The 26,376-nt window shown below is 41.4% G+C and overlaps 1 protein-coding gene across 1 annotated transcript in view; it reads right to left on the bottom strand.

The window, feature by feature from the left end:
* Nucleotides 1–25,596, bottom strand: part of UMODL1 (uromodulin like 1) — a 54,734-nt gene extending 29,138 nt beyond the window's left edge. Inside the window, exons 1-10 of the mRNA XM_048952673.1 lie at nucleotides 25,503–25,596; nucleotides 13,826–14,068; nucleotides 7,819–7,980; nucleotides 7,318–7,424; nucleotides 6,563–6,755; nucleotides 5,268–5,408; nucleotides 4,412–4,531; nucleotides 2,559–2,813; nucleotides 2,028–2,140; nucleotides 212–431 (exon numbers count right to left, since the gene is read on the bottom strand). Coding sequence (XP_048808630.1) covers nucleotides 212–431; nucleotides 2,028–2,140; nucleotides 2,559–2,813; nucleotides 4,412–4,531; nucleotides 5,268–5,408; nucleotides 6,563–6,755; nucleotides 7,318–7,424; nucleotides 7,819–7,980; nucleotides 13,826–14,003 — 1,489 coding nt within the window. The 5' untranslated portion in view covers nucleotides 14,004–14,068; nucleotides 25,503–25,596. The remainder of the gene's footprint in view (nucleotides 1–211; nucleotides 432–2,027; nucleotides 2,141–2,558; nucleotides 2,814–4,411; nucleotides 4,532–5,267; nucleotides 5,409–6,562; nucleotides 6,756–7,317; nucleotides 7,425–7,818; nucleotides 7,981–13,825; nucleotides 14,069–25,502) is intronic.
* Nucleotides 25,597–26,376: the final 780 nt, after the last annotated feature.

The raw sequence follows: 26,376 nt of genomic DNA, 5'->3' as shown, positions 1-26,376 counted from the left end.
AATCCTCTGCTCCTTGAGCATTGTGGAGGGTAGTGTTGCCTGCAGATACCTGAGGACAGCCAATGCTCCTTCTTGTCTTCCCCTCCAACAAACCATGATTAGCTCTGCACACTTTGTCTCCCTATTTTCAGGTAGAATGCTGGTGATGCTGCACACAATCAAAATATCAAACACTGTTCTGCTATTAAAATAATAATAATTTAAAAATTACCTTCTACTGTAGAGTTCTGCCGATCCACCAAAAGTACGGAGTCGTTGTACAAGTATGAAAGCATTGGAGCAAAGGAGGAGGCATTCACTGGAAACCCAGGATCCTGCACTGCAATTCTGAGTCTCACAATGACGCTCCCAGCTCGCAGGGATTCAATCTGCACTTTCAGTTTCCCAGATTCGTATAAAGCAGAAATGTTGGGTGGAAAGGAATTCCCAATCTGAGTTGAGTTAGAGAAGCATTGGCAATTAGGAACTCAGCAGCAATAGCTGCTTTTTAAAACTGAGCTATGGTGGTACCATTTCTAAAGACTTACATTCCTAAACATTAGTAGGAAATGTGGTAAAAAGAAAAATTTTCAAAGTGTTTCAGTTATTATTTAGGTACATAGGAGTGTGTAGCTCCTTGATGCACTCTTGAAAATGATATACATCTTACCTCTTACCTTACAAACCAAACTCTTTTCTGGTTCAAATAAGCAGAATTCCTTCTGCCCCAACTTATCATGCTTTACAAGATAAGCTTGCATGCATTACACCCTTCAAGTTAGCTCTGCAGGTCACACAAACTCTCATGTCCCAAGACTCTCCTATATTCGGCTACATAGGAAATGAGGGAGAGCTCCCAGGAGCTGGAATTTGGTGATTTTGGCATTTGGCAGCTACAGTCCCTCAGGCAATATTCAGGTAGACTTTGGTACTTAGCGCAGGCCAGGGGCTGTCCCCAGTAGGCAGTCTGAATGTGACCACCACTAGAAGACCCAACTGCAAGATGTAGGCTGAGTGTGTGTTTGAGCTTTTCATTCCCATCTCCAGCTGAAAGCATGACTTTGAGAGTGCAAAGTAGCACTATAAATCAACCCAGCTTCGGTCCCATTCAGCCAGTTTGCTCAAAAAAAATCCTACAAACAAGCTATTTAAGTGGTCCACATTCAAATCTGGGCAAGGATACAAAAAAAAAGAAGAAAAAAAAAAAAAAAAAAGAGGAGAGAGGAAAGAGGGAAGGTGATACCATGCTCCCAGTGCAGGAAAAACAACACAGACAGACATTATTGCCTTTCCTTCCCAACTGTGCAATTCTGATTATGTGATTATGTCTGAGTCAGCCTCAGAAGAGATGCCTTAAAAAAAAATGCTTCTGTGCAACAAAAACAAGCACTATGAAAAATAAAACTACATCAAGAGGTTAGACTTGAAATTTCTCATGAGTAAACACCTCTTCTGGACTGTCTTTGGAAATACAGCTCCACTGTTGATGCTCTTTTTTTCCCCCCAGATTTATATTGACATATGTTTATGGCTTGGGAAGCTGAGCCCTGGAAACAGAGCTGATGACTGAGGCCTCCTTGGTGGCTGACTATACCTGAGCATGTGTACATACAGTGAACGGGGCTGGAGAAGAAAGCCTGACTCGGTCACTTTTCCTTAAAGAAAACTTTGCAAGCAGCCCAACACTTACTGAGAAGACAGCATTGAAACAAATGCCAGTGCTGCCATTTCAATAATCCATTAGAAAGCCTCAAGTCAATTTTGTGAGAGTTTACTGCTAAAGATCCAAGAAAAGGAGTCCTTGTGACACACCTGGATTTTTAATCCCTTTACCCTTCTGTAAGGGAAAATTCTTATCTCCATTGCTAATAAGACCAAGCATTTGATCTCTTTCATCAGTTGGATTTTGTGTTAATTACAAAGAAAGATCATAGGAAACAATATTATGGTTTCCAAGGGTTATTTCAGCTGGGCACAAAATCCTTCATTACCTTAAATAAATTCTAAATTGAAGAAAAATATTTTACCCAGAGATATTTTAACATTACCTCTGTAAGCAGCAGCCTTGAAAATTCTTCATATGCTGAGCTGCTGGGATCATGGAGATCTTCGGTGAAGTTGTAGTTGAGAATCCTCACAGTAGCACCAAATATCTTAGCCTCTGTGGTACACAACATCAAAACGCATAACGACAAATCAGAGAAGATGATCAATCTTCTCAAGTCAAAATGGATGCACCCAAACCAAAATACAAAATGTAGAGAGTCCACAAGAACATGGTGTCAGTCAGCACACCTGACTCTGGCATGGACTGGGTAAAATGATTAAATCTGGAAGTGAATTTCAGGCATTTTTTAGGCCCAAATATATACCTGAATGTGCAGATATATATTAAGAGAAATATAGCTGGATGAAAAATAACAATATTCAAAAGAAGTTCATTCACCTCCTTATATTTTGTTTGCTTTGTTGGCAAGTGAGAGTTTGGGATTGAACCAAGAAAATAAAGCCAATATTCTGCTATAGCCCCCCATGCACTTATATCAGGCCCATAAAGATATATTTAAGGATCTATTTACCTGTTTTAACATTTTGATGGGAGAGGATGGATTTTCCACAACTTCTGTAGCTGATCTCTATTGAATACATCACACCTGCTTCCAGTCCAGATACACTCATTTTCACTTCATCTGTTTTCATGTTTTTTACAATCTCCTTGTCCCTGAACACTTGGACTTGGAAAGTATGGTTTAGAGTAGATGCGACATGCCAGGACATTTCAAAGCTGTTGCTGGTAACACTGAAGATTCGATGGTTTGTAATTGCAGAGGGATCTATCTCAGGAAGAGTCAACACATTCAAAAATGACATTTAATCGTTAAAACACCGCTATCCTAAATCCATTATACACAAGCACTTTTACAGTCAATAGGGGAAGCTCCTCTTTACATCACGTCAAGACAGATTTGTCCCTTTTACAGTACAACGTTCACTCATCCATGAGCCATCTCACTAGAGTGAATAATTGCTGGATGTTTGTTGTTTTTATTTCCCTTCACCATACATATTTGTGTTGAATCAATAGTAACACTAATAATCAGGCAGACTGCTGCAGGTTCCGGCAGAAGAAACAAATTTGTAAGAGTGAATCTGTGTACTCTACGTGAGTTTACATCTGCTTTGCTTGTCACTTAAATCATCAAATTGCACCCCTTCAGGCAAAGGCTATCTTGATTTATGCCTGGAAAAACACCACTGTCTGCAACTTTTACAAGCTGGGAGTGAAGTGGGGGCATGTATTTTACCTGTTTATGTCATGCTAGTCCAATGCTATCAATGTCATGTCAAGGGGAAAAGACTGCCCTTCAGAGGTGATTCCTCTCCTTGAAGCAGTAGGAAGTATCTAAATGGGGCAGGGTGAACTGCCCTCCAGCAGGGCCTTTCCACCTCCAATAACTAGAGGGAGAGCTGAGATGACAGTGTTAGACTGGACACATTTCCCATAAACAGACAGGGTCAGGTTGGTCAAATATCAGCCCACACGCTAAACTGGAGACCACAGTATGCTGCTTCCACAGCATCTGTTCCTTTGTGCTAATGGTTGCCTTAAGGAAAATGGGTTGTTTTCCTCAGCTATTATAATGCGACATCACTGTTGTCAGGTCTCTGAATAAGGGGGCTGCCAAAAACCCACAAGGTGATGCCTCCCTCCTCTAGAGGGACTTCAGTCAAACTTCTTTAGCTACATCTCAGATCAGAAGCTGCAGAGATGAAGATCAAGAAAACGTGGCCTGTCTCTGTGAACTAGGCAAAGAACTACTGACAGCTATTTCCTCCCGCAAGAAGAACAGGATATTGTTAAAAAAAGATTGTGACCACTCTCATTTGAAAGGACCCATGTCACTGATATAAAGATAAATCTTTCAGGCTTTGTTTCCATCACAGTCCCCCAGACAGCTGTAATGCATAGTGGGGAGTATTCACAAAGGCTAATTCCAACATAATGTGGATGTGGAGAGCTTCCCTGACCCATCTCCATGGACTGTGTCCCAGAGTCTTTGGCCAGGAGGAGCTCCTGCACTGGCAGCAGGGCAAGTGCCTCCATCCTGCACCTCTATACAGTATAAGCTCAGGACATGCATTCAGTAGGGCCCAGCAATAAGTGGTGCCAGCCTTCCACTGCCTTTGCTGGTATGCTTCCTCACTCTGCAGGATTTGGATTATCCAGACCAAGTCCTGTGATGGGTCCTGCCATTGGACAGCTTGCCAAGCATCAGTGGCTCAGTGAGCTCAGCGTGATCACCTCCTCTTCCAAAACTACCACCATTTTTGTGAACGCCCTCCTGTAACTCAACCAGCTCCAGAAAAAAAGGGATCACAGAGTGCCTGAGTTAAAGCAAGGCAATGTTCATTCAAATCCAAAGTCACTTACAGCATCCAGCATCAGTAGATTGGTTAGTCGTGGGCAAGAGACTTGAATTACGTATAGATGGAGAGCTACTGCTGATGTTAATGGGATCCAACTCTGAGCTTGGAGTGGATGCTGCCATGCCTAAGGGGGAAACAGCATTATCAAAGGGTTAATGTATTCCTAACAAAGCAAATCTAAAGTAATATCATTTGCACTTCCAGCAGCTGAAAAGCAGCAAAAGAAGTATTATAAATAGAAATTAAGATAAACATATTTTCATATCACGTAAGGATGAATCAATACAATATCTTAATTTTTGAAAGGATTGCAAAATTGTTTTCTAACAAAATTATTGAATCTGCAAATGCTTACTTATTCCATTATCTTTAAGCCTGTTAGCAGGCCTATTGGTGTCTGAGCATGCCTATGTATTTTTCTGGAAAGAATTATTTCTCACATTGCCCAACTCCAGCTGCTTCCAGCAAAGGACTCAGCAACAGAGCAGCAGCTGAAGATGGGGTTGTACCATGCCAGAGTCCAGGCTGCAGTCACATAAAAGGGGAAAGAGACTTCAAGTGCAAGTAAAGTCACTAATCATAGCTGCCCATGGCGCTGGGGAGGTGTACTGACAATGAATGACACATTGTCAGGGCCTGAAGCCAAACACTTTGTCAGGTGAGAAAGGACAGCTGAGGGTGAGGCATGACAAACAGCCTGGATCTTGGAAATAAGTACACTGCATTTCATCAGACATAGCCAGCAAGATGGCTCATGCAGCACCTCCTGCCAACAAGAAATGGTCCTGTGAGATCCAGAAGCAGGTGGTTCCTGCAGAAGCATTCTCAGTATTTCCCAAGGTGAGATCTACTTTTCTTACCATCTTTTCTTGTGCTCAGCTGGAGAGGGCTGACATATGCTTCTTGGTGCTCAGGGCTGCAGCTGTAATAACCCTCCATATTTACACAGGAATTTTGCTCAGGGCAAGCATTGAATTCTGCATAGGAACATTCATCAACATCTAGGAAGAAGAATACAGCTTATACAGATACTGATAGCAGCATCAAGGCTGATCTGCTCTGACTAGGACAAATTCAGTGTAAATCTGTAGTAACTGCTGATACAAATTCAGATTTATATCTGCAATTAAATATGAATTTGAGGGACATGGTCAGTGGGCATGTTGGAGATGGGCTGATGATTGGACTAGATAATCTTCATGGTCTTTTCCAACCTTAATGATTCTATGAAATCAGAATGCTGCCTTTTCCTGAAACCAGTCCCCATTCACTTATAAGCCCACCACTTTTTACTCAGCATGTTTGGATTAAGATGACAGTTAGCAGTTCTTTCTCATAGTTCCAGGGTGTCATTCAAACCGGAGTGAAGTCAGTGATGGAGGAAGAAAATCTGCCCGGAGATCAGACTGAATGCTGACTGAGTCAGCAAATACAGAATAAGAACTAATGACAAACAGTATTTATGGATGCGTGTCAGGGGTGAAGATGTTCAGATAATTATGCAATAATAAAACACATTTAAATACTTACGTAATGCTCAAAGAAGTAGATTAATAAACAGCAGTAATTAGCAGACTACAAATACTCCTTATTTAATAGAGTATATCTGCTTCCCAGGAACAATGCAAACACTTAAGAGACTGCTTAATACAACTAGTGTTTGTGCTACAAACATGACTACTTGAATACCTAGTAAGAGGGGGAAAAAAAACAACAACTGAGGAAGCATGATCATGCCTTCCAAACTATTCACTCCAAAATTAACTACAAGTCTATCTTCACCCTATAATACGTGGTTTCAATAATCTTTGCAAAATTTACAAGATTCAGTATGACTATAAACCCATGGATTCAGGTTGGATATTAGGAAAATGTCTTCTCAGAAAGAGTGGTGATGCAGTGGCACAGGCTGCCCAGGGAGCTGGTGGAATCACTGTCCCTGGATGTGCTCAAGAGCCGTGTGGATGTGGCACTGAGGGACATGAGCAGTGGGCATGGTGAGGATGGGCTGATGGTTGGACTGGGTGATCTTAGTGATCTTTTCCAACCTTAATAATTCTGTGATTCTATAACTGATAGTCATACAGATAAAATCCCAAGTGAAATGAAACTCCTTGAAAAGGCTTCCCCCAGGGCCAGGATTATAATAAATAACCTTTCACATCTGTGTCAATCACTTCATATACGCGCTTAACCATGTTCTTCAAGGAAGAAGAAACCTCTGCTAGTGGAGCTGGTTGATGCAGTCCAATCAGAACTTGAGAGGCCACTGTCCCAGCATACATTTCTGCATAGTTACTCTGGATATGGTGCACAGAGGTATTCAAGGGCTGTAATGCACCAGTAATCTGGAAAATAGGTGAACAAATCTTCATCAGTACAGATGTATGCCAATAAGGCATAACCTATGCAGTGATCATCATCAGAAACTGAGTGTAAAAAGCACCAGTTCAGTAAATTCAGGAAAGCAGCAATATTTAGGTCTGTATTTGAGCAACTCTTCTTATTATCACATTTTACAAAAGTATCTTGCCCCTGCAGATCATGAAATCCAGAACCAGTCTGTCGTAAACCCGAAGCTAAGCTGAGCTGGAGCTGCAGCACACACTGCTTAGACAGGAAGAAAACTTTGTTTCAGAACATGAAAACTTTCTCTGCTCCTTGGCAAAGACCAGAAAAATTTACTTAAGGAGCTACTAGATCAATCTTACTTAAGCTCCATGAGGATGAGGCTGACATTCACCAGTTAGGAATACATTTGGCCCAAACTACATGAGGAGCAGCTGGCCAGGCGGTGTCCAGCTCGTGGGACCATGGGTTCCCTCCTAGACTGAAGTAAGTGGTAATCAGTGAGTAACAAATGTGTGGACACGATGAGCAACACATGAGATCGCTTGTATTCATACGTACCATGGAATGCAAAAGACGTGAATGATTCAGAAGGTGGGAATCCACTCTAATTAATTCATTAAAATCCATTTTCACCAGGACTGTCACGTTGTACCAGAACATCCTTTCTGAAGTGTACAAAACAAAAGAGCCAAGTCATCTGAGGTGTGATGCCAAAGAAAGCTACAGAGCTGTAGGAAGGCTCTGAGAAACCAAAGCAAGCTTTAACTTTGAGATTACCAAGGGTCCACATGCAGCCATTGGCTTCTGCTCCAGTACGCTGCAGGCAACAGTGCCAGCTGAGGAGGAGAAGCCATGCAAAGTCCAATGGACTCAGCACACCCTGTTCAGCCCCACAGCCACAAGCACAGAAACCAAATTTCCTGGAGTTGACCCAAGGCAGATTCCCATGTTTGCTTTATAAAGAACTATGGTAACAGTTGTTCTGCCCACTCCCACCCTCAGAAGGAAAAATTAAGCACATTTCTATTAGAAGCAGCCTTGAATTTATCAGTAACATACCCTCCGGCTTTGGATTCACACAGACTGCTCCCTTGGATGAGCTGCAGCATTTTTTCAGCCCTGGACATTCAGCATCGAACGTGCAAGAATAATCAGATGTTTCCATATTCTCCATTGGACAAATACCAGGTCTTGAGGCAAATACACTGGACCTGTTGAGCGCTAAGGAACAAAAACACTTCTGAGGACAAAAATATAGAAAATTATTTCCATAAAACTGCTGTTTAAATTACAGCAAATGTCCTCTCACATTTTAGAAATGTGTCCTTCTGTTAAGAGATTTTCATGAGGAAAAAACAGCAGTCTAAATGCCATTATTTCCTTTAAAGGATGTAAAAATATTCAGAATTTTTGAACTGATAATTTTCCATTAATGATAATGTATAGACAGACAGACAGAAAGATAGATTCTAATTGTGGAGAAATTGGAGCACTACATGACAGAAAACATACTCAGTGCCAGCTATGACTAATCCAAATAATACATAATGATCAAAGTGAATAGGTAGCGTCTATGCTAGAAATCTGGAGTTTTCATTTAACCATTTCTGTTCGTTTGGCTCTAACAAATTTGTGATCCTACAAACTCTTGATTAATTTATCAGGTAATTAAAGTCAGCTTGGAGAAAAATGAGAACTATTCTCACAGTAGGAGAAGGCTGCAGTTCAGGAAAACCATTTTTGAAATAGTAAAGTCCACAGTAAATGAAAGGTCTACAGCAAATTACAGACCCATCATGGATGCCATTTCTGTGGGTTTTCAATTTGTCATCTGAAGGCTCTGAATAAAGCTAAATCTGAGGTTTCCAAGAAGTAGAAGGGAATACTGAATCTATGTCTTATGGCCTCAGTGAAGTAAGCTTCTTAAATAAGCAAATGATGTTGATTAGTGAAGTTTTAGACCAAATCTCTGACACTTGCTGCTATGTGCACATGCCAGGTTCCCTTCTCAGCACAGTCTAAAGCCTATTGCATACGGAGAGCTTTGACTTTGTAGTCCACTCCAGAACAGATCTCATTTTTAGCACTCCAAATCCCCAGTTCAATCTCCAGTCATGGGATAAAGCTCAAAACACACCACACAAAATTCAACATGTATAATTTTCAGCCATTTCTGCAATAGGGCTTCTAGTTGTATTTGCATAAATAGTCCATTATAACCAATGATTTTAATCTGTGTTCTCTGGGGGTCCCATAATATGCTTCTCAAGGATAATTAAGAAAAACAAACATCATTTAATGACAAGAATCCACACTTCTGAGGAAAAACCTGCCAAAGCCCACAAGCTGAGAAGAGTGTAGGCACTGAGCAGAGATCCTTTGGAAGTTCAGAGGCTAAGTGAATGTGTATTTTAAAGATTTGTATGCAGCATATATGGGAAAGCACCTTTCCACACCTTTATATTGCATGTGTATACTTTGCGTGCACACCATCAGGGAACACAGATTTACTGGGGCTGTGAGTAGCGTTTAAGTAGAGCTAGTGTTTGATCCCCAACATCATCGGGCGGCAGTTAAGGAAATCCTATCCTGTGCAATCTGACCCAAGATTCTTCTGTGTCCAGCAAGTTTAGTAGTCCTATTACACAGAATCACAGAATCACAGAATCACCCGGGTTGGAAGGGACCTCAAGGATCATGTAGTTCCAACCCCCCTGCCTAGCAGGGCCACCAAACATACACATTCAGATCAGGTTGCCCAGGACCCCGTCCAACCTGGCCTTGAACACGTCCAAGGATGGGGCATCCACAACCTCCCTGGGCAGCCTGTTCCAGGGCCTAACCACTCTCCTAGTAAAGAACTTCCCCCTAACACCCAACCTAAATCTTCCCTCCTTCAACTTGGATCCATTTCCCCTAGTCCTGCTATTGTCAGCCCTTTTGAAGAGTTTACTCCCCTCCTGGGTGTCTATTCTACTTCCCAGAATGGACCAGGATCTTCTGCTGACTCTGGGACTGATTCCACATGCTTTTCCCCTAGGAGGATCCTACTGCTAGAAAGCCTCCTCCTGATTTCAGCTGTAGTTTGAACAGGTTTGAGGTTCAAAGCAGCTTCTTCCACCCAGGTCCTCTTCTGCAATATTGAATCACGGTATAAACCATGGGTGTCCAACAGTTTGGCTTGCTTGGGCTGCACTGAGTGAAAGGGAATTATCTTGGGCCACACGTAAAATATATAATATAGTTAATGTAAATAGTAACAATAGTTATTTTTAAAATATATATTCTATATATTTCTTAAAACATTAAAAAAAAGGCAATAAACACATAAAACTAACGGGTTGGACATGTATGGTGCAAGCAATCTAGTGGGTCACATGCAATTTCAGAAATCACTGCTGAGTTCTGGCTGGGTGCCACTCAAGCCATTTATCTAAAATCTAAAGGCCATCATTTTCGCATCAGTGAAAACAAGGACGGATTCACTTCACATTTCCACCTAATTGCAACTAACTCACTTTGCAAATTTGATTTACACTTTCCCTTCAATCAGCTCAGGGCTGGTCACCCAGAGCTATGCAATCCACTAAGCTAGGGAGCAAGCTGGCCAAATGGCCCATCAGTCAGAAAACAGATAGTCTTTCCTCCCTCATTTTCTCCATAAACATGCAGAAAAAGAGACAGAGCATCCAAGGTTCAGCAACTGAAATCACCAGTCTGTGCCCAGGAGAGCTGCAGGTATGTCCCAGGCAGTGTGGGTGCTGAGTGACACTGCTGGCTCAGCCAAAGCCTCCATCTAGTCCTCTTTCCACACAGGTGTCACACAGAGGGCTGGGCACCAAAACACTGCATTCCTCTCAGGCATCAAAGGGGGGAGACAGATATATGATGTTCCAGAAGAAGCTCACTGTCACCATCAAGGGCAGCAGGCTTCACACTCCATACTGTGCTGAAGGCAGCACCAAGTGCTCTGGGGATAAAAATAATTAAGTGAAAAAGAGGAATCACATACTGAGTGTCTCAGAGTGGGCACAAAATGATGAGATCCAAGCCTTGCTGCATCTGCAAAAAGCAGATAACGTCCTTCCCTTCCTACTGCAGTGTGAAAATAAAGTGCTGTCTGGGCATCACCCTGGGATTCACCTCAGGAGGTGATAAATAATTCTCTGCTCAGAAAGAGGCTTAGCAAAGCACTGAACCACACAATGAACCAAGAGCACTGCTGGGATACTCTTTAGGGGGATTCTGCTGCCCTTGGAAATATGGTCCTCAGGGCAAGGCAGCAGGTCAGGGAACGAAGAGGGTTATTTGTCTGCATGCACAGGCAAAAGGAGAGGAAACAATGGCTGTTTTCATCTAATTCTAATTTTAGAATTCTAGCACTTCCTTGCTTTTAGAGACTTGGTTTTAGAAATAAATGAAGCAGTTTCTTTGTATGCATGCCAATGTCTAATACTATCCTAACAGACTGATGGGCAATTGAAGAGAATTACCAGACCGACTTGAGTAATGATTAGGTTATTTTTGCCTCAAAAGTAAAGAAATAAGAAAGCAGAGCCTGCCATATCCCAGGCAGGAGTAAATGTTTCCTTCTGGAAAGAAAATGCTGGGGACAGCCAGAACCAGATGACTGTGAAAGGTGGTGCAGCCTCTTCAGCTCCTGCTAGGATGGGGAGCATGCCAGTGTGGATAACATCAAGAAGAAAGTGACAGAAGTTCAGCAGAATGCTGTGCAGTAATTTCAGCAGTCATAGTTTCTCTTTTCATCATTTATTTAAGACTATGTCTAGACAGTGCATTACCATTCACTGAATATATATATGACTAATGCCCTGAAAAGCAAAGATACTGGAATAATTTGAACAGAGAAATCACCTAGAGGCCAGACAAATCCTTTTATGTTCTAAAATATTCCAAAATTAACTTTGACAGGAAAAGAGTCAAGGTGACCACAGTGCTTCACAGGCAAACCTGCCCGGAGCGTATATCCACAGTGTGGCAGATTGGAAATCTTGCAGCTAAACTTTACAGGAAATTTACAGTTTTGTTAAAGTTACAGGAAATAAACTCACTGACACCTCTCAGGCCTACAGTTTCTGAGGACATGCTTTTAAAAGGCATGTAATTATTGGGGGGAAAATATTGAAAGTGTTAACCAAGATGACTTTTTATCCAACCAGGAAGATTTCCAGAGGTTCTGAAACACTTTGAAAATCACAGTTCCTCAAGGGGTTTCTTGTGTGAATAGAGACAACCAGAACTAGCCAGTCACTCTCCAACATCTGGCTGACACAGTTATTTCCTTGCACTAGGGAATTAGAAAGCAGTTTTCTCCAACTGCTTCTCAACCTTGTCATTGGGTTAATTTATTTACTCTACACATGTGCACACACGCGTGCACATGTGTGTATATAGAAAGGGCCTTACTGAAGTGATTATTCAATATTAATTAGACATACTAGAGACTTCCTCAAGCCTGGAACTGCTGTTTGGAAAATACACATTATTTTAGGTGAGTCCTTTGCTTGTCAAACAAGATTGCCTGGAAATACCGTAACCTGCAGGTTACATTTTGCCCTGGCTGACACTCCACCACAGTCACTGAGACAAAAAAAACTGCAGGGTACAATAGCAAGGGGTGATGTATGCCTTATTATGATTTTCTTCTTCTTTAGCAAACTGTTTAAAGAATAAAACACAATGACCACTTCTGTCTTCTGGGTCAGAAGGGTCTGGTCTTTCTGTTGAAAGCATTTTCCTGCTAGATACAATATTCTTCTACCAACTGTTGAGAGAATCTTGTAAAAAAAATGTTTGGAGGTTCATTTTCTAATGATCTGAAGTAATTTTAAGGTAGGTTGAACATGTTCTTCTTGACACATCCCATGACAAGACATACGGCTCATAGCCTCGCATGTGTCATTATATGATTCAATGCAGGGACGAGTTCAGGGGCATTCCCATAGAACTCAATCACTTCAATTTGTGACCCAAAAGGAGATCCAGGGCTGCAATAGGACCTTTCCTTTTTGATCTTTTGTCATAGTGATGACATTATGTAAATTCCCATGAAAAGGGGAAACAAAGAAAAAGCAATATCAGGGACAACATTAAGTTTTGTAGAAGTTTTCTGGGTGCTGGAACAGTCTAGTTCTATCCTATCTAATCTGAGATGCCTGTTCAGGTTAAAATCATACAACTTTTAAGAAAAAGCTGCATTTAATTAAATATATATATATACATATGAGTGTAATTTGAGTCTTCTCAAACAAATACTTACAATCCAGTGCAAAATGCTACCTGAACAAATTTTTTACAAGCATAACTTCAGTTGCATAAGAGAAGTTCTTAAAGAACTTAATATAAATCAAAGTAAATCCCTGCTTTACCAAAAAGGATTAACAAAACATTTTGCTCCATTGTAATGCTATTGGAAACGCATCATGTTACACAAACTTACTTTAGTAGACCAACAAATACTGGGACTTTGTTAGAGGAACCCGTTGGAGATTCTCTAGAAACCCATTTTACTTAAAAAATGCCTTCCAATTCTGAGTCAGTTCTTTCTAAAACTAAAGAATTTCCTGTTGAAATGTAGAAATACTCATGTGGAAAGTGGGAAAAGCTTCCATCTTCGGTCAAAGATGTTTAAGTCCTCTAGAGTAGAGTCTTACTGTAACTCAGAAGGTAGATCAGATCCACTAAAATGGTCAGTAAGTAACCAAGGCAGTACCTGAGAGAATGGATCCTAATATGCTTCTGGTAGGAAAGCAGGTGGTAACATCTTGTCCAAAGCCTCAGGTTGTTTTAAATTAACACCAAAATTGGGTTAGCAGGCAGGAAACTGATATTTTGGTGAATAAGTGTGGCATTTAGGAAGAACCATGAGCATTAGTGTTTCAGCTCTACTCCTTATCATGTTGGACTAAGTTCACTGTGGATTTTTGCAGACTTACTTCTTTTAGTGAATCTATTTCCAAGAACTGACTTAAGTATTTACATGTTTCAAGTGAATTCTCTTTCGGAAAAAGCATTTATTTTAACAATTAATCTGACTAAAACTTACCTAGAGAGCAGTAGAGCCCAACTTGCTCATATCCTTTACAGCAGTATGTAAAGTTGATGGTCTCAGGGACTTCAACTGTATGATACTGTGTTTTGTAGTACATTCGGGGACATACCATCCATGGTATCCATCCACCACAGGAAGTGTTTTTCTCAAAGGACGTTTGGTAGGCAACCATTTTAAAAACGTTTCTGGTCAGGCTATAGTTGCACAGATGATAGCCTAGCAAAGAGAGGCCTCTTTCTAGGGGAAAACAAAACAGGAAAGAGAGGGATCAGACCTAACTTTTCACATAGTAGCACATGTTCTCTGCAATTAAATTTTAAAATGGTTAAAAATTAGTTAAATACTTAAAAATAAGTTAAAAATATCAAAAATTATGAGAAAACATTAAAAGAATCAATATAGATGAATGATTTCCAGATAGGCTGATGTTAGGAAGAACATCACCTCAGAAAATGGACAGAAGAAAGAATTAGTAGTGACTGCTTGTCACAGCAACTGCTTCAGTCATAAAAGGATGCATATTGGCAAACAATTCAAAGATTTCTCAGTGCTTTCAGGAACAACACAGAAAAAGGGCAATTTAACTCAAATAAGTGTAAATTAATATCCATTAATAGAAATGAATTGTGAAACAGAATAGGCAATTCCAGAGCAGAGTCATCCAAGTACTTCAGATGTCCACTTGAGGCTCACGCTGCCCAAGTGTTCATCTAGCTCTGCTGACTATTAATGGAAGGAAGCATGAGCAACTCATTGGCAGACGAGTCACAGGAGATGTCTGGAAAAGACATCCTTCAGACACTGCCCTAGGCTAAAACTGGGTACTCATACATCAGTGGGAAGGACTTTCAGGTATCTGGCACAAAAGGTATTCCTGGAGCTTCTTTGCTGCCTTTCTGCATTTGTTGTAAACAATATTAGATCAGGTCCTTTGGGAGATGTTGCGATTCACTGACTTCAGCATAAATGAAAATTGTGCTAAGCTCATTAGCTACATAATGTCACAAAGGTCTGAGAATGGAACTCCATTTTTGAGGTTCTGAAACCAGGGTGTGTTCTGCTTAAAACTCAAGTACTTGATCAGGAGCAGTAAAAGGAAAGAAAAAACAGAGCTGAATTAGCAGTGAGCAACCTACAGCCATATTACAGACACCAGGCTGTATTTTAATGAGATATTATACAAGCCTTATACTTAGGGCTGACTCACCCTGTGTCCCATTTGGGAAAGAGATGGGATAGAATTAAAAAGGCCTATAACATCCTTTAGTCAAAGCAAAAGAAGCTTTAATAAGGATAAACATGATTTAGCTGAAGAGTATGGTAGGATTGTTTCTGAGAACTCTTAGGGGACCAGAGCCAGACAACAGACTGAAGTTAACACAGTGTGCATAAGCATAAAATTAAAATATGTATAAATTAAAATATTATCTTATTTGCACAGCTTACCTTTTTCCAGAGAAGATGAAAAATGTAAGAAGAAGAAACTAAAGAGGACGCCTCTGCTTTTATCACATCTAGCTTTCCAGCTAAACAGATGATACATGTACAATCTGAATAGCAATGGTAAAAGAAGATGATCCATTTGTCATGCAAGAACAGTTTAGAACAATGCATGGGATAGACACCATAGGTCACAATGTGTCTCTCAAGCTGGCTTACTCCACCAAGTGACTTAGCAGGTTTTTGTCCAGGAAGAGGATGGAGAGATCATGAAAACCCATGTCCATCCATGGACTCTCTACTTGGTTAAAATTAGGGTATCAATCAGGGTGAGGGGAAAAGAGAAAAAAATACTGGTTGTGGATGTATTACCATGGTTAGAGCAATGCAGGAACACAAAGCAAACAATCAAGTAAGGAAAACGCTGGAGATCAGTGTTTTCAGAGCAGAGCTGAGGCTGCAGCAAGGACATAGCACTAGAAAGCTAGAAATTCCAAAGTCAGCTGAGCTGGCTTAGGCTTCACAGCAATGTGCAACATAAATACAGGTATGAAACTGAGAACAAAATGGTATAGAATTAGACACAGTCTATAATTAGAAGCTACAGCTGTCAGTGCAGATATGAAATCATATTTCATACTTAAACACTGATCCTAGGTATGGAATGAGGCTGCTAAAGCCAAGAGAGAAGGTCTGAGACATGGCTATGGTGGTACAGAAAGAGACTAGACTAGAAGGCAGCAGCACTAACCTTACCATCATTTTGATCCAGTTTAAAGTAATTTTGGCACTCATAGAGTTCAATTATTTGCTGACAGCAGTTTCCAGCTGAGCAATGTGACTTAGATCAATTTGTGCTCCTTAGCGAATTGGCTGTCAGTTGTTATTACCCCCCATCTATGGGATTAAAGCACTATCAAGCAGAATCAAGTAGCATTGGCTTTTTTTTTCCCAGCAGTACAGAGCTGAAGTCAACAGCAAAGCGGAAAGGAATCAGCTGGCATTGGCAATGCTACCTTAGACTTGTCATCTTTGGGTTTCAAGTTTTTATTTTAGCAATCACTAGTTTACTGCACTGGCAGAGAAAGTATTAATTTTATTATGTTAAACAAGAGGAAAAAAACATTAAAGCAATTTCTTTTTTAGTAGAAACCAACATTTCAAAGCTGAAAGGAGAGTCAACGTTAGGAGCAGGCTGCTCAGAACTGGAAGCCAAATCCAGAACAGAGTCAGTACCTGAGAGCATGATAAAAAAATCAGCAAAAAACAAAACAAAACAAAACAAATGAAGTTTGATAACATTTGTGCCACAGACTTAGTCACAGTTCTAGAAGCCTCACAAGAGCTGCTCCAAGGCCAGAAATGCCACCATGACCTGGAATCTGCCAAACCTCAAGCTGGAGGACAGCAAGAGCCAGGGACAAGTCTCTCTCCTGCCTTGACGTAACCTCAGAAGTAATCTGTTGGAACAGGTTCACAGGGGGCAGAGCCAAACGCAGCACTGTTAAGAAGCAAAGGCTCCAAGACACAGGGAAAAAATGGCTTGAGAACTCAATTTTTTCCGGGTGTTTCAAACTGTAGTTTTTTTTAAGTCTGTGCCACTGACTTTTAACAGCAGCAAACAGGGTTTTGCTAACCCCTGATCTCTTGCAACAGCTTTTTTAAAAGTGGCTTTGGCAGAATAGCAGAAAAGCCAGCAAGGAATTAAAAATATGGCTTAGATTTTAACTGAGACTTACGAAACCACTTAATTTAAAAATATGTAACAAAACCCAGCCAAAAATCACAGTATTTCTCACTGAAATAAATCAACCTAGAAATTAAGAACACATTAGGATTTAATTTAGCACTTAAAGCCTAGCAATTGGACTCAGTTCTTCCAAATTGCAGCCTACAACATACGTGAAAGTTAAGCGTGTCACCTACCATCTCATTTTAGGCATCTCTCAGAACTTGCCAGGTACATTTCCATATATAATTTCCTACAAAGATTTCCTTTAAGGACAATTTTCATAAAAATTCACACATTTCTGCACATAAGGCAACAATCCTACTCCTTCATCTATGGCACAGAGGAATCACAAGGCCTGGGGACCAGGAGCTGGAGACAAAGCTCTATTTTGGCTTGCTGAGGTTTCGTTCAGTTAATTGTCAACAGCGTTTTCTTAATTGTTCACTGTGACCTTCCCCATTCTCCAGACAGTTTTATTTGTTTCACACAAAGACACATCCCACACCTAACACACGCTGTCCTAATAAAGGCTGTGGTTCTCTGCACAGCTTTGCATCACTCACCTGTGATTTCATTCCCCTTTCCCTGCTGCATGGCTGCCCAGAGGATAAGAACAGAAACGAGAGGAGGGATTCTGACCATCTTATTGCCTGACCCAGATGGGCCCTTCTTACTGTTTTGTTTGTATAGCAGTTGAACTCGATCTTACTCACTTCCAGATGTAAGGATTAAGGGAGGCAGCACAGTTTCTATGCTTGCTGCAGGTGGATGTTAGCTACTGGCAACAGAAACAAAGGGACTCCAGTGGGAATTCTGCTGCTTCTCTCTCCTCCATGCTCTCTCCAGGGAACCTACCTCTTCTGCCTGCCCAACTTCACACCTCTGCATCACTCTGAAAGCTGAGCATTTAAAAATTCCTGGTTTAGTCCATATTTATGCTTCCCAGCACTTATTCTTTCTTCATCCCAAATACCTGACAGCTAGGAGGCAGGTTTATCTACCTCAGCTTTCAGGTAGATTTAACGTGAATTTTTGTTTCTGTTCACATGTCAGGTAATACTGGTTTTAGGTCTTATGACTCTGTACCTTGAATACAAACCCACTTAGAGTACGTCTCTGTCCATGTTTTTTACTGGACATATGCTCTTTTACTGGCTGCTCTCACAGTGCTCCTCATTTCGTCACAATTTCAGCATCACATAAACTAGAGCAATACCAGGACAAACAAGAATCCCTAGTAGTCAGATCATGAATCAGTACGTATGAGACACTAAAATCCCTTTCTTTTCATCACACAAATCATGACGGCAGGTTCCCAGGAGAAATGTGCCTGCGGCTTTACAATGCAGGACAATTAACTTCCATACAACATCACTTGGCTTATACAATGTAAAGGACTGAACAAAACATGGTATTTTATGAGGAACTGACAGTGAAGTGTGGAAAATCACAGATTTGATTTTTGAGCTGTTGTAATGCGTTCAGACTTGTACTTAAATACAAATAACAATGTCCTAGGCAGTTTTGTGTTTAAGGTAGAAACGGATGTACAGGTGCTAGAACCACAAAGTCTTTCATTTCTCTACATGCAGAATATCACTTCCATTAAACACTACCAGGCAAACACCTTTCCAATACTCACAAGGCCATGGCCTTCAAATGAGAAACGCCTTTGGTGAAAATTAGAAAATGGGTATAGGAGAACACTTCAACCAAGTAAATAGATATATACTGGCTTGGAAACATTGCAGCTGTGTCTAAGGAGAACGTACACCAAAGCACCCCTTCTCCTGCCTGCACCAAGCTTCCTGATTGGTTTGCACGTCCCAGGTGCACCATTTATATCTCCTAATAGCATGAAGAGGCAGCAGGGAGTCTCTGCCTTTAGACTTTACAGAGCATGTAATTTGACTCGATAAATGAATAAATGGTAAAATTTTAAACAAACAACAAAAAAGAAGACTTGCAAAAAGAAATATTTTACTTCATGGCTTTTTACTTTTTTTTTTTTTTTCAATGGTCAATCTGATTTTTTTTTGAAAAAAAAATCCTGGTTGAAAATTTACAGGTAGCACTATCCAAAAATATTTATAGTTCCTAAAAATGACTTTCAGTTTCTGCAAGCATATGTCCTGGTCAAATTCAAATACAGATAGTCCCAAACTGACATCTGAACTGGATTGCATTTCATAGAATCATACAATCATAGAATCAAATAATCATTTGAGCTGGGATGGACCCTTAAAGTTTACCTGGTTCAACTCCCCTGCAATGGACAAGGACACCTGTAGCTATCTCAGGTTGCTCAGAGCCCTCTCCAGCCCAACCTTGAATGCTTCCAAAGATGGGGCATCCACCACCTCTCAGGGCAACTCGTTCTAGTGCCTCACAATCATTATTGTAAAAAAAAACTTCTTCCTTTTATCCAGTATAAACCTCCCCTCAGTTTGAAACCATTTCCCCTTGTCCTATCACAACAGACCCTGCTAAAGAATCTGTCCCCTTCTTTCCTACAGCTCCCCTTTAGATACAAAAAGGCAACTCTCAGGTCTCCCCGGAGAGAGGTGTATCCTTGTAGAGCTGGTGTTCTGTGCCTTGGACCATTTTTGTGGCCATCCTCTGGACATACTCCACACTCCATGTCTCTCCTGTACTGAGGACTCCCCATCTGGACACAGTGCTCCAGCTGAGGTCTCACCAATGCAGAGCAGAGGGACAGTATCACCTCCCTATCCCTCTTGGCCACACTTCTTTGGATGCAACCCAGGACACAGTTGGCATTCTGGGCTGCAAGGGCACATTGCTGGCTCGTGTCCAGATCGCCGTCCACCATTACCCCCATGTCCTTTGGGTTCTCCATCTTAGAATCTAAATTACTGGATAGGGCTGCCATGTGTCTTAAACAGCTGTTGCTTTCCAGAGTTAGCTATGAAACAAATGTCACCCCCTTCACTGCTGAGTACTTCCACAGCTGAAGACAATCCTCCAAAGAGTTATAAGCAGCTTTGTTCTAAAAAATTAAGGTACATACTCAGCTTTAGGACTATTAAAAAGTATGTATATAACTTTCATAACAGTTCAGTCTTATGACTGTCACCTGTAGCAGGCTTATACTCAGGATAAGACAAACCATAGCGAGTTGCCATTTCATTGCAAGGGTGAATGAAAATGGTTCCTAAAAACATATAAAGAAACTCCTTTTCAAACAAAACTGGTGATTGTTTAATCACAGGTCCATAATAAAATCTCAGAAGTCTTTAGATTGGAAGGGACCTCAAATCCCACCCACCCAATCCCTGCTGTGGGCAGGGCTGCCCCCCCCAGCTCAGGCTGCCCAGGGCCCCATCCAACCTGGCCTTGAATGCCTCCAGGGATGGGGCACCACAGCTTCTCTGGGCAGCTGTGCCAGCGTATCACCACTCTCTTGATAAAGAATTTCTTTCTAGTACCTAACCTAAATCTCCTTTATTGTAGTTTAAAACCATTCCCCCTTTGTCCCATCACTGTAAGACTGTGGAAAAAGTCAGTCCCTCCTCTGTTTATAAGCTCTGTTTAAGTACCAGAAAGCCGCAATGAGGTCTCCCCGGAGCCTTCTCTTCTCCAGGCTGAACAAGCCCATTTCTCTTGGCCTTTCTTCATAGGAGAGATGCTGCAGCCCTCTGAGCACCTTCATGCCATCCTCTGAACCCACTCCAACAGCTTCACTCCTTGAGCGGAGTGCCCGAGGCCTGGACACAGTACTCCAGGTGGGGCATCAAAAGGGCAGAGCAGAAGGGGACAGTGCCCTCTCTCTCCCTGCTGGCAACTCCTCTTTTGGTGCCCAGGAATCTGTTGTCCTTTCAGGCTGCAAGTGCACATTGCTGGCTCATGTCCAGCTTTTCATCCTCCAGAATCCCCAATTCTTTCTCTGCAGGGCTGCCCTCAAGTTCTTCTTCTCCTGGACTGTACACATACCTGGGATTGCCCTGACTTGATTGCTGCACCTTACACTTGGCCTTGTTGAATCTCATTAGGTTCACACAGACGCACTTTTCAAGACATATTTATTTCTTTAGAGATACACACTTTTGATTTACTTAGTCATTTAAAAGATCCTGATCACAGAAAAGTCACTTGCTGTGACATTATTTTTTGCTTTACATTATTCTGCCTATGAAGTAATCTCTATATCACATGCCCAAAGTGGTTATGATGTTTCAAGATGGATTGGTTTGTGTGCAGGATACAGGACTATGAATTTGAACTCCATGGGAATATAACAAAAGCAGCTCCATTCTCCAGAAGCCATCATGTCTTCATGTACCTCATATGTATTCAGAACCTAAAGCTTGAGAACCGTTCAGTCATTCAATCTGACCTTTCAGCATCAGTTGCCAGTAAATTTCTCTGAACCTCTTTCAGTCTGCCATCATTTCAGTCTGATTACATTCTGTCAGCCTGAGAAAGCCCAGACTATGACCACAGCAGATGGCCAGAATAGATGGAAGTGTCACCACTCCTGAGGACTGAAAAGTTCAGCTCTCAGTGTCAAAATGCTGCTTTGGGATTTGAGTTGAGCTCCCTGAAAACAAAGTTGCGTGTGGCCACAGGCGTGACCCAACGGCTGAATTTGGCAGTGCAGCGACAGCATAGGGAGGCAGAAAGTACATTTCAGATTCTGTGGAAGCCATGCTTACAATATTTTAAATATACTTTTGCTTCTGTCATTTGGAAAAAAAAAAAAAAAAGTAGGGAAAGTACTATTTTACCAGCATATGCTATGTCTGTGTAACAATGGATGATAGCTAACATGGAAGTTTTGAAGGAGTTCTTGTTTCTGTGAGCTTCAAAATAATAATAATAATAAAGTGGAATATTAACACTTGCATATTTTACAGATATATTTTGAAGACAAATATATTACACACAACTGGATATTCACAAATAATATTAAAAAAATACTCGATGGAACTCCAAGGAGTTAATCAGCTCATCTGTGCAGATAGAAGTCCCTAACTGCATTCAGTGATTTGTTCTGCCTTAACAGCAAACTGTTCCTCGGGAAAATCTTTGGGTTTTGTTTTTCCCTGAACACACACAAACTGTATTAAAGTGACTCATGAGGAAAAAGTTCTTACTGGTAACAGTGGGAAAAACTATGAGTCAGGCGGAAGTCATGCTGAACCTCTGCCTGTCATTGCTCCTCTGACTGAGCAGTGATTGTGCAACCTCAGCACAGAGGAGGTCTTGTTTTCTCCTGTGCTTTGATGACACGGTCCCACTGCCAACATTGAGTCTGGTATCAGATGCAAGTGCTGGCCACACCTCCTACGTGGTTTAGCAGTGGTGCAGTGAAGTACATCCCATATGAGACATTTCATAGCGTACTTGTGTATAACTCTAGAAGCCGGTGTTTTTGAAGTCCTGGTGATGAGAGTCCCTTTTCTATGGAAGGCCTACTTGAAAGAAAAGTCAGAAGGTCTCATCTGCTCAGTGTAATCCATGGATTACATTGGCCAAGTCTAGAATTATAGAATCACAGAATACCCTGACTTGCAAGGTACCCACAAGGATCATGCAGCCTAGCTCCTGACTCTACACAAGACCACATAACATTCCCTATAACAATTCCCACATAACAAACCCTATGTCTGAGAGCATTGTCCAAATGCTTCTTGAACTCCAGTATTCTGGCCATGATTGCTGCCCCAGGGAGTCTGTTCCAGGGCCAGTCACCCTCTGGTGAAGAACCTCTTCCTGACACCCAAACTGACCCTCCCCTGGAGCAGCTCCATGCCATTCCCTTCGGTCCTATTAGCCCTGGGTATATGTACAGACTCAAGGACAAGAGGCTGGAGGGCAGTCCTGCACAAGGCGATCTGGAGGGTCTAAATGATGGCAAGTTGAATCTGAGCCAGCAGTGTACCCTGGAGCCAGAAGGGCCAGCTGTACCCAGGGTGCACCAGGTCTAGCACTGCTGCTGGGCAACGTAAGGGGCTGTCTCCTCTGCTCTGTGCAGCCTCACCTCCAGCACTGGGTGTTGGTTTGGGTGCCACAGTACAAAAAGGCCATAAAGCTATTAGAGAGCATCCAATGGAGGGCTACAAAGATGGTGAAGGTCTGGAGCAAGGTGTGTAAGAAGCAGCTGAGGTCCTTTGGTCTGTTCAGCCCAGAGCAGAGGAGCTGAGGGGAAGCCTCATGGCAGCTGCAGCTCCTCAAGAAGAGAACGAGGGGCAGCGCTGAGCTCTGCTCTCTGGTGAAGTCAACCTGGAGGCCCAATGCAGTCAAGACTACTGTGGCTGGTATCATGCAACCAGAGGCTCTCCTCTCTATCTCACTGGCTGGACTATAGGCTCAACGTAGCAAAGAACCAGGAACAAGATCACAAAACCAATCTCATACTTTCTTGCTGATCCAATGCTATAGGGCTCAAGAACAGCCCTATATGACTGCAAATATACAGCTGCCTTTACTCTTCTTTTGAATGAAAGTACCTGCTGGTCCTCTTGAAAGAAGGTTAACTTCCCAATTCTTACATCTCCCAAGCATGTCTGACTTGCAGCCACAATATGGATGGGAATGACAGAAGAATCGTGCACTCCACTGACAGTTGTCCTCATGAATCCATCTCTTGTACACACACTTGCACACACATGCATACACACACACATACACACACTACCTGCTTTTAAACAGGTCTGAAGCACAGAATAAAACAGACAAAATATACAGTCTCTCATTTTTAGTCAACAAAAGACCTGATCCTTACAGTACACAGAGAACCATGCGTGTTTCATATGGTTTAGTAGCTTGTGGTACTGGGAATGGGAGGGTGGTTGGACTAGATGATCTTGCAGGTCGTTTCCAACCTTGCGATTCTATGATTCTATGATTCTGATGAGAGATTTATCTAAATTTTTTGCAGATTCTGTTCTATCATCCAAATCCTAGAAAATCTTTTATATTTGTACAGATCAATAAATGATCTTATATTTAAACACTTACGGGAAACAAGTCACATTGAAGGACCTAAAGAAAAATTGTTTCTGTGTGGTCCTGATCCAGTTCAATTAAAAGCAAAGAAGGACAGGGGGCCTTTTCAAGCAGAAATGCTGGACTAAGGGAAACTATTGTATACGACAGGGCAAACTATGGCATCCCGCTCCTGCTGTGTGAATACTGAGGAAGGACTTCAAGAAAGGTTTGAAAAAAAGCTGCACATTTTAAGCTGGTTAGAAGGTATGAACCCTTGAGTAGGTTTCTTTAGAAGAAGGAATGCAGTGAGTTGTTTGGAGGATGTATATTGTTTCTTTTTTTTTCCTTCTAATTCTTGTAACTGTGACCATCTCAGACAAATTGGATTACTAATTATAAATGAGATAGCAAGGATAGGCTTTTTGGACATGCAGAAAAAAACCCCACAAAGTAATTTAAAACAGTATGGAATAGAAGCTTCCGTTGCAAGAAAAAGAATAAGAGAGTCAATCTTTGTGCCAAAATGTCCAGACAAGCTATGAATCCAAATCAGTGTCCCTGTGGGAATGTGAACAAATACAAAATTCCCCAGTAGTTTCACAGATCACACTGTATCCAGTGAGGAAATGCTTTTCTCTCCTCTATCGTTTTTTTTTCCCCCTAAGAAATTCCTGGAGTTCTGTTAAGTGTAGCTGTTATTTTTGAAATGACTTCTGTTTGGTGATTAAAACCAAAGGATCTATAGGTTTTCCATGCCATTGATCATCTCCTTTCCCCAAAAGCACACTATGAACTGTTGGTAAGAACCACTTCTCAGGGTGCCTGTTAGAGCAAACCCAGGATTGAACAACTATCCAGGGTTGCCTAGAAGGTACTGACTGGCTAAAACTCCCTCTGAGTTACTCAGCAAGAGGCAACTGGCATCCTGCTCTGACTCCACATTTTGTTCGGATATATTTGCCATGGGTTTGCCCACCAGATGACTTCTGTCATCTGAAACATCTGTTGAGTTTGAGCTTCTACTTAAACAGAGCAGCACAAAGTTCCAGCTGGCACTGTGTTTTCCTGCATGTTAATGAGATTTATTCTGTCAATACTTGTGAATTAAGTAACGGAAGAAGGGAAGACTAATATTGGCCTCCAGCCCTGGGGCAGGGGGTGCAATTTGCAGGACTCTGTACAGGCAGGAGGAAAGCTCCTTCTTCAGTAGGAATTTCCCATCATCCTGGGGAAGATTCACATTCCCTCACAGCACATTTTTTTCACACTGAGCTTTCCACTTCTGATGCCAGGAAAACTGTTTCTGTTCCTTTACCCTCTCCTCCAGGCAGCCCCCGCCTCAGTAAGCTCTGTCTGCTTCTCCAGGCACTTGGGAAAGGGAAATCATCCCTATCTCCTTACAGCAAGAATTGCCGCCACAAACATTTACAGTTTCTCTACTATACCACAGTGCCAAAAGGGGAAGCGAAAATCAAAATGCTTGGAAAAAGACAACAATGCATCATAGGCTTAGTAATTCAAAAAAGACAAAAAACAATCAACTACCTTCTCTGCAAATCTGATCAAGGAAAAGGAGGGATGTCTTGCAAGGAGGTGATCTGGAGTTCAATCTTCGGAGCACAAAGGAACTTTGAGACAACTTCTGGCATCCTCAAGTGAAGAGAAAAATGTAGTGACATACTGTAAGAATAGGAGAAAAACGACTTTCTTGGTTAAACAAACAAACAAACAAACAAAAACTACTGAAAGTATTCAGGTCTATTAAGCTAAAAATAAGTAAATCACATTTTACTAGATAGTGAGAGCTGATATTTAAAGTTCAAAGGGAGAAGCTTTTCAAAATGTTTATTGGCTTGTGAAAACAGTGAGTTATCTACTGAATCTGCACTGCACCCTTAATTAGCACAAATGCCAGTAGGGAAACTTCCTGTGTGCTTTCTCCCATGCTGACCTTCAGCTTGAGAAAAATTCTCTAGTGAAAATAAATTTTAATTCCCTTCCTGAAATCAAACATCTGGCTTTGGTTAAGGAGGCACATAATCCTGTCCTTTGTGATATCTGGATTTCAAGTGCTCTGGGACAGGGAGTATTTTCTCCATTATTTGCTGCTGAAAATGGTAAGGTCTTTGTTTTATAGATACAGTAATGCCAACGCTACTACTGAAGGATGATAACGTGATTGTCATCATGATTAACATTGGCTTATCATTCGAATGCCAAGTATAAATACCAGCGCACATCATACTCCTTCACTCTTCATCTTTGTAACTAAATTCTGACATATAAACTGAATATTGTCCTGCTCAAGAGCTCATAAACAGATCCAGTGTCTAAAGCTGTCATTGAAATGTGGAAGCCAAGGGTATATCAATCTCAAAAGCATTCTGCTGCTGATAACATTATGTGTTTCACTTTAATG

This window comes from Lagopus muta, chromosome 1 (assembly GCF_023343835.1).
Source record: "Lagopus muta isolate bLagMut1 chromosome 1, bLagMut1 primary, whole genome shotgun sequence".
NCBI lineage: Eukaryota > Metazoa > Chordata > Aves > Galliformes > Phasianidae > Lagopus > Lagopus muta.
The sequence above is the reverse complement of the archived record's forward strand: the minus strand, read 5'-3'. Positions and strand labels throughout refer to the sequence as shown.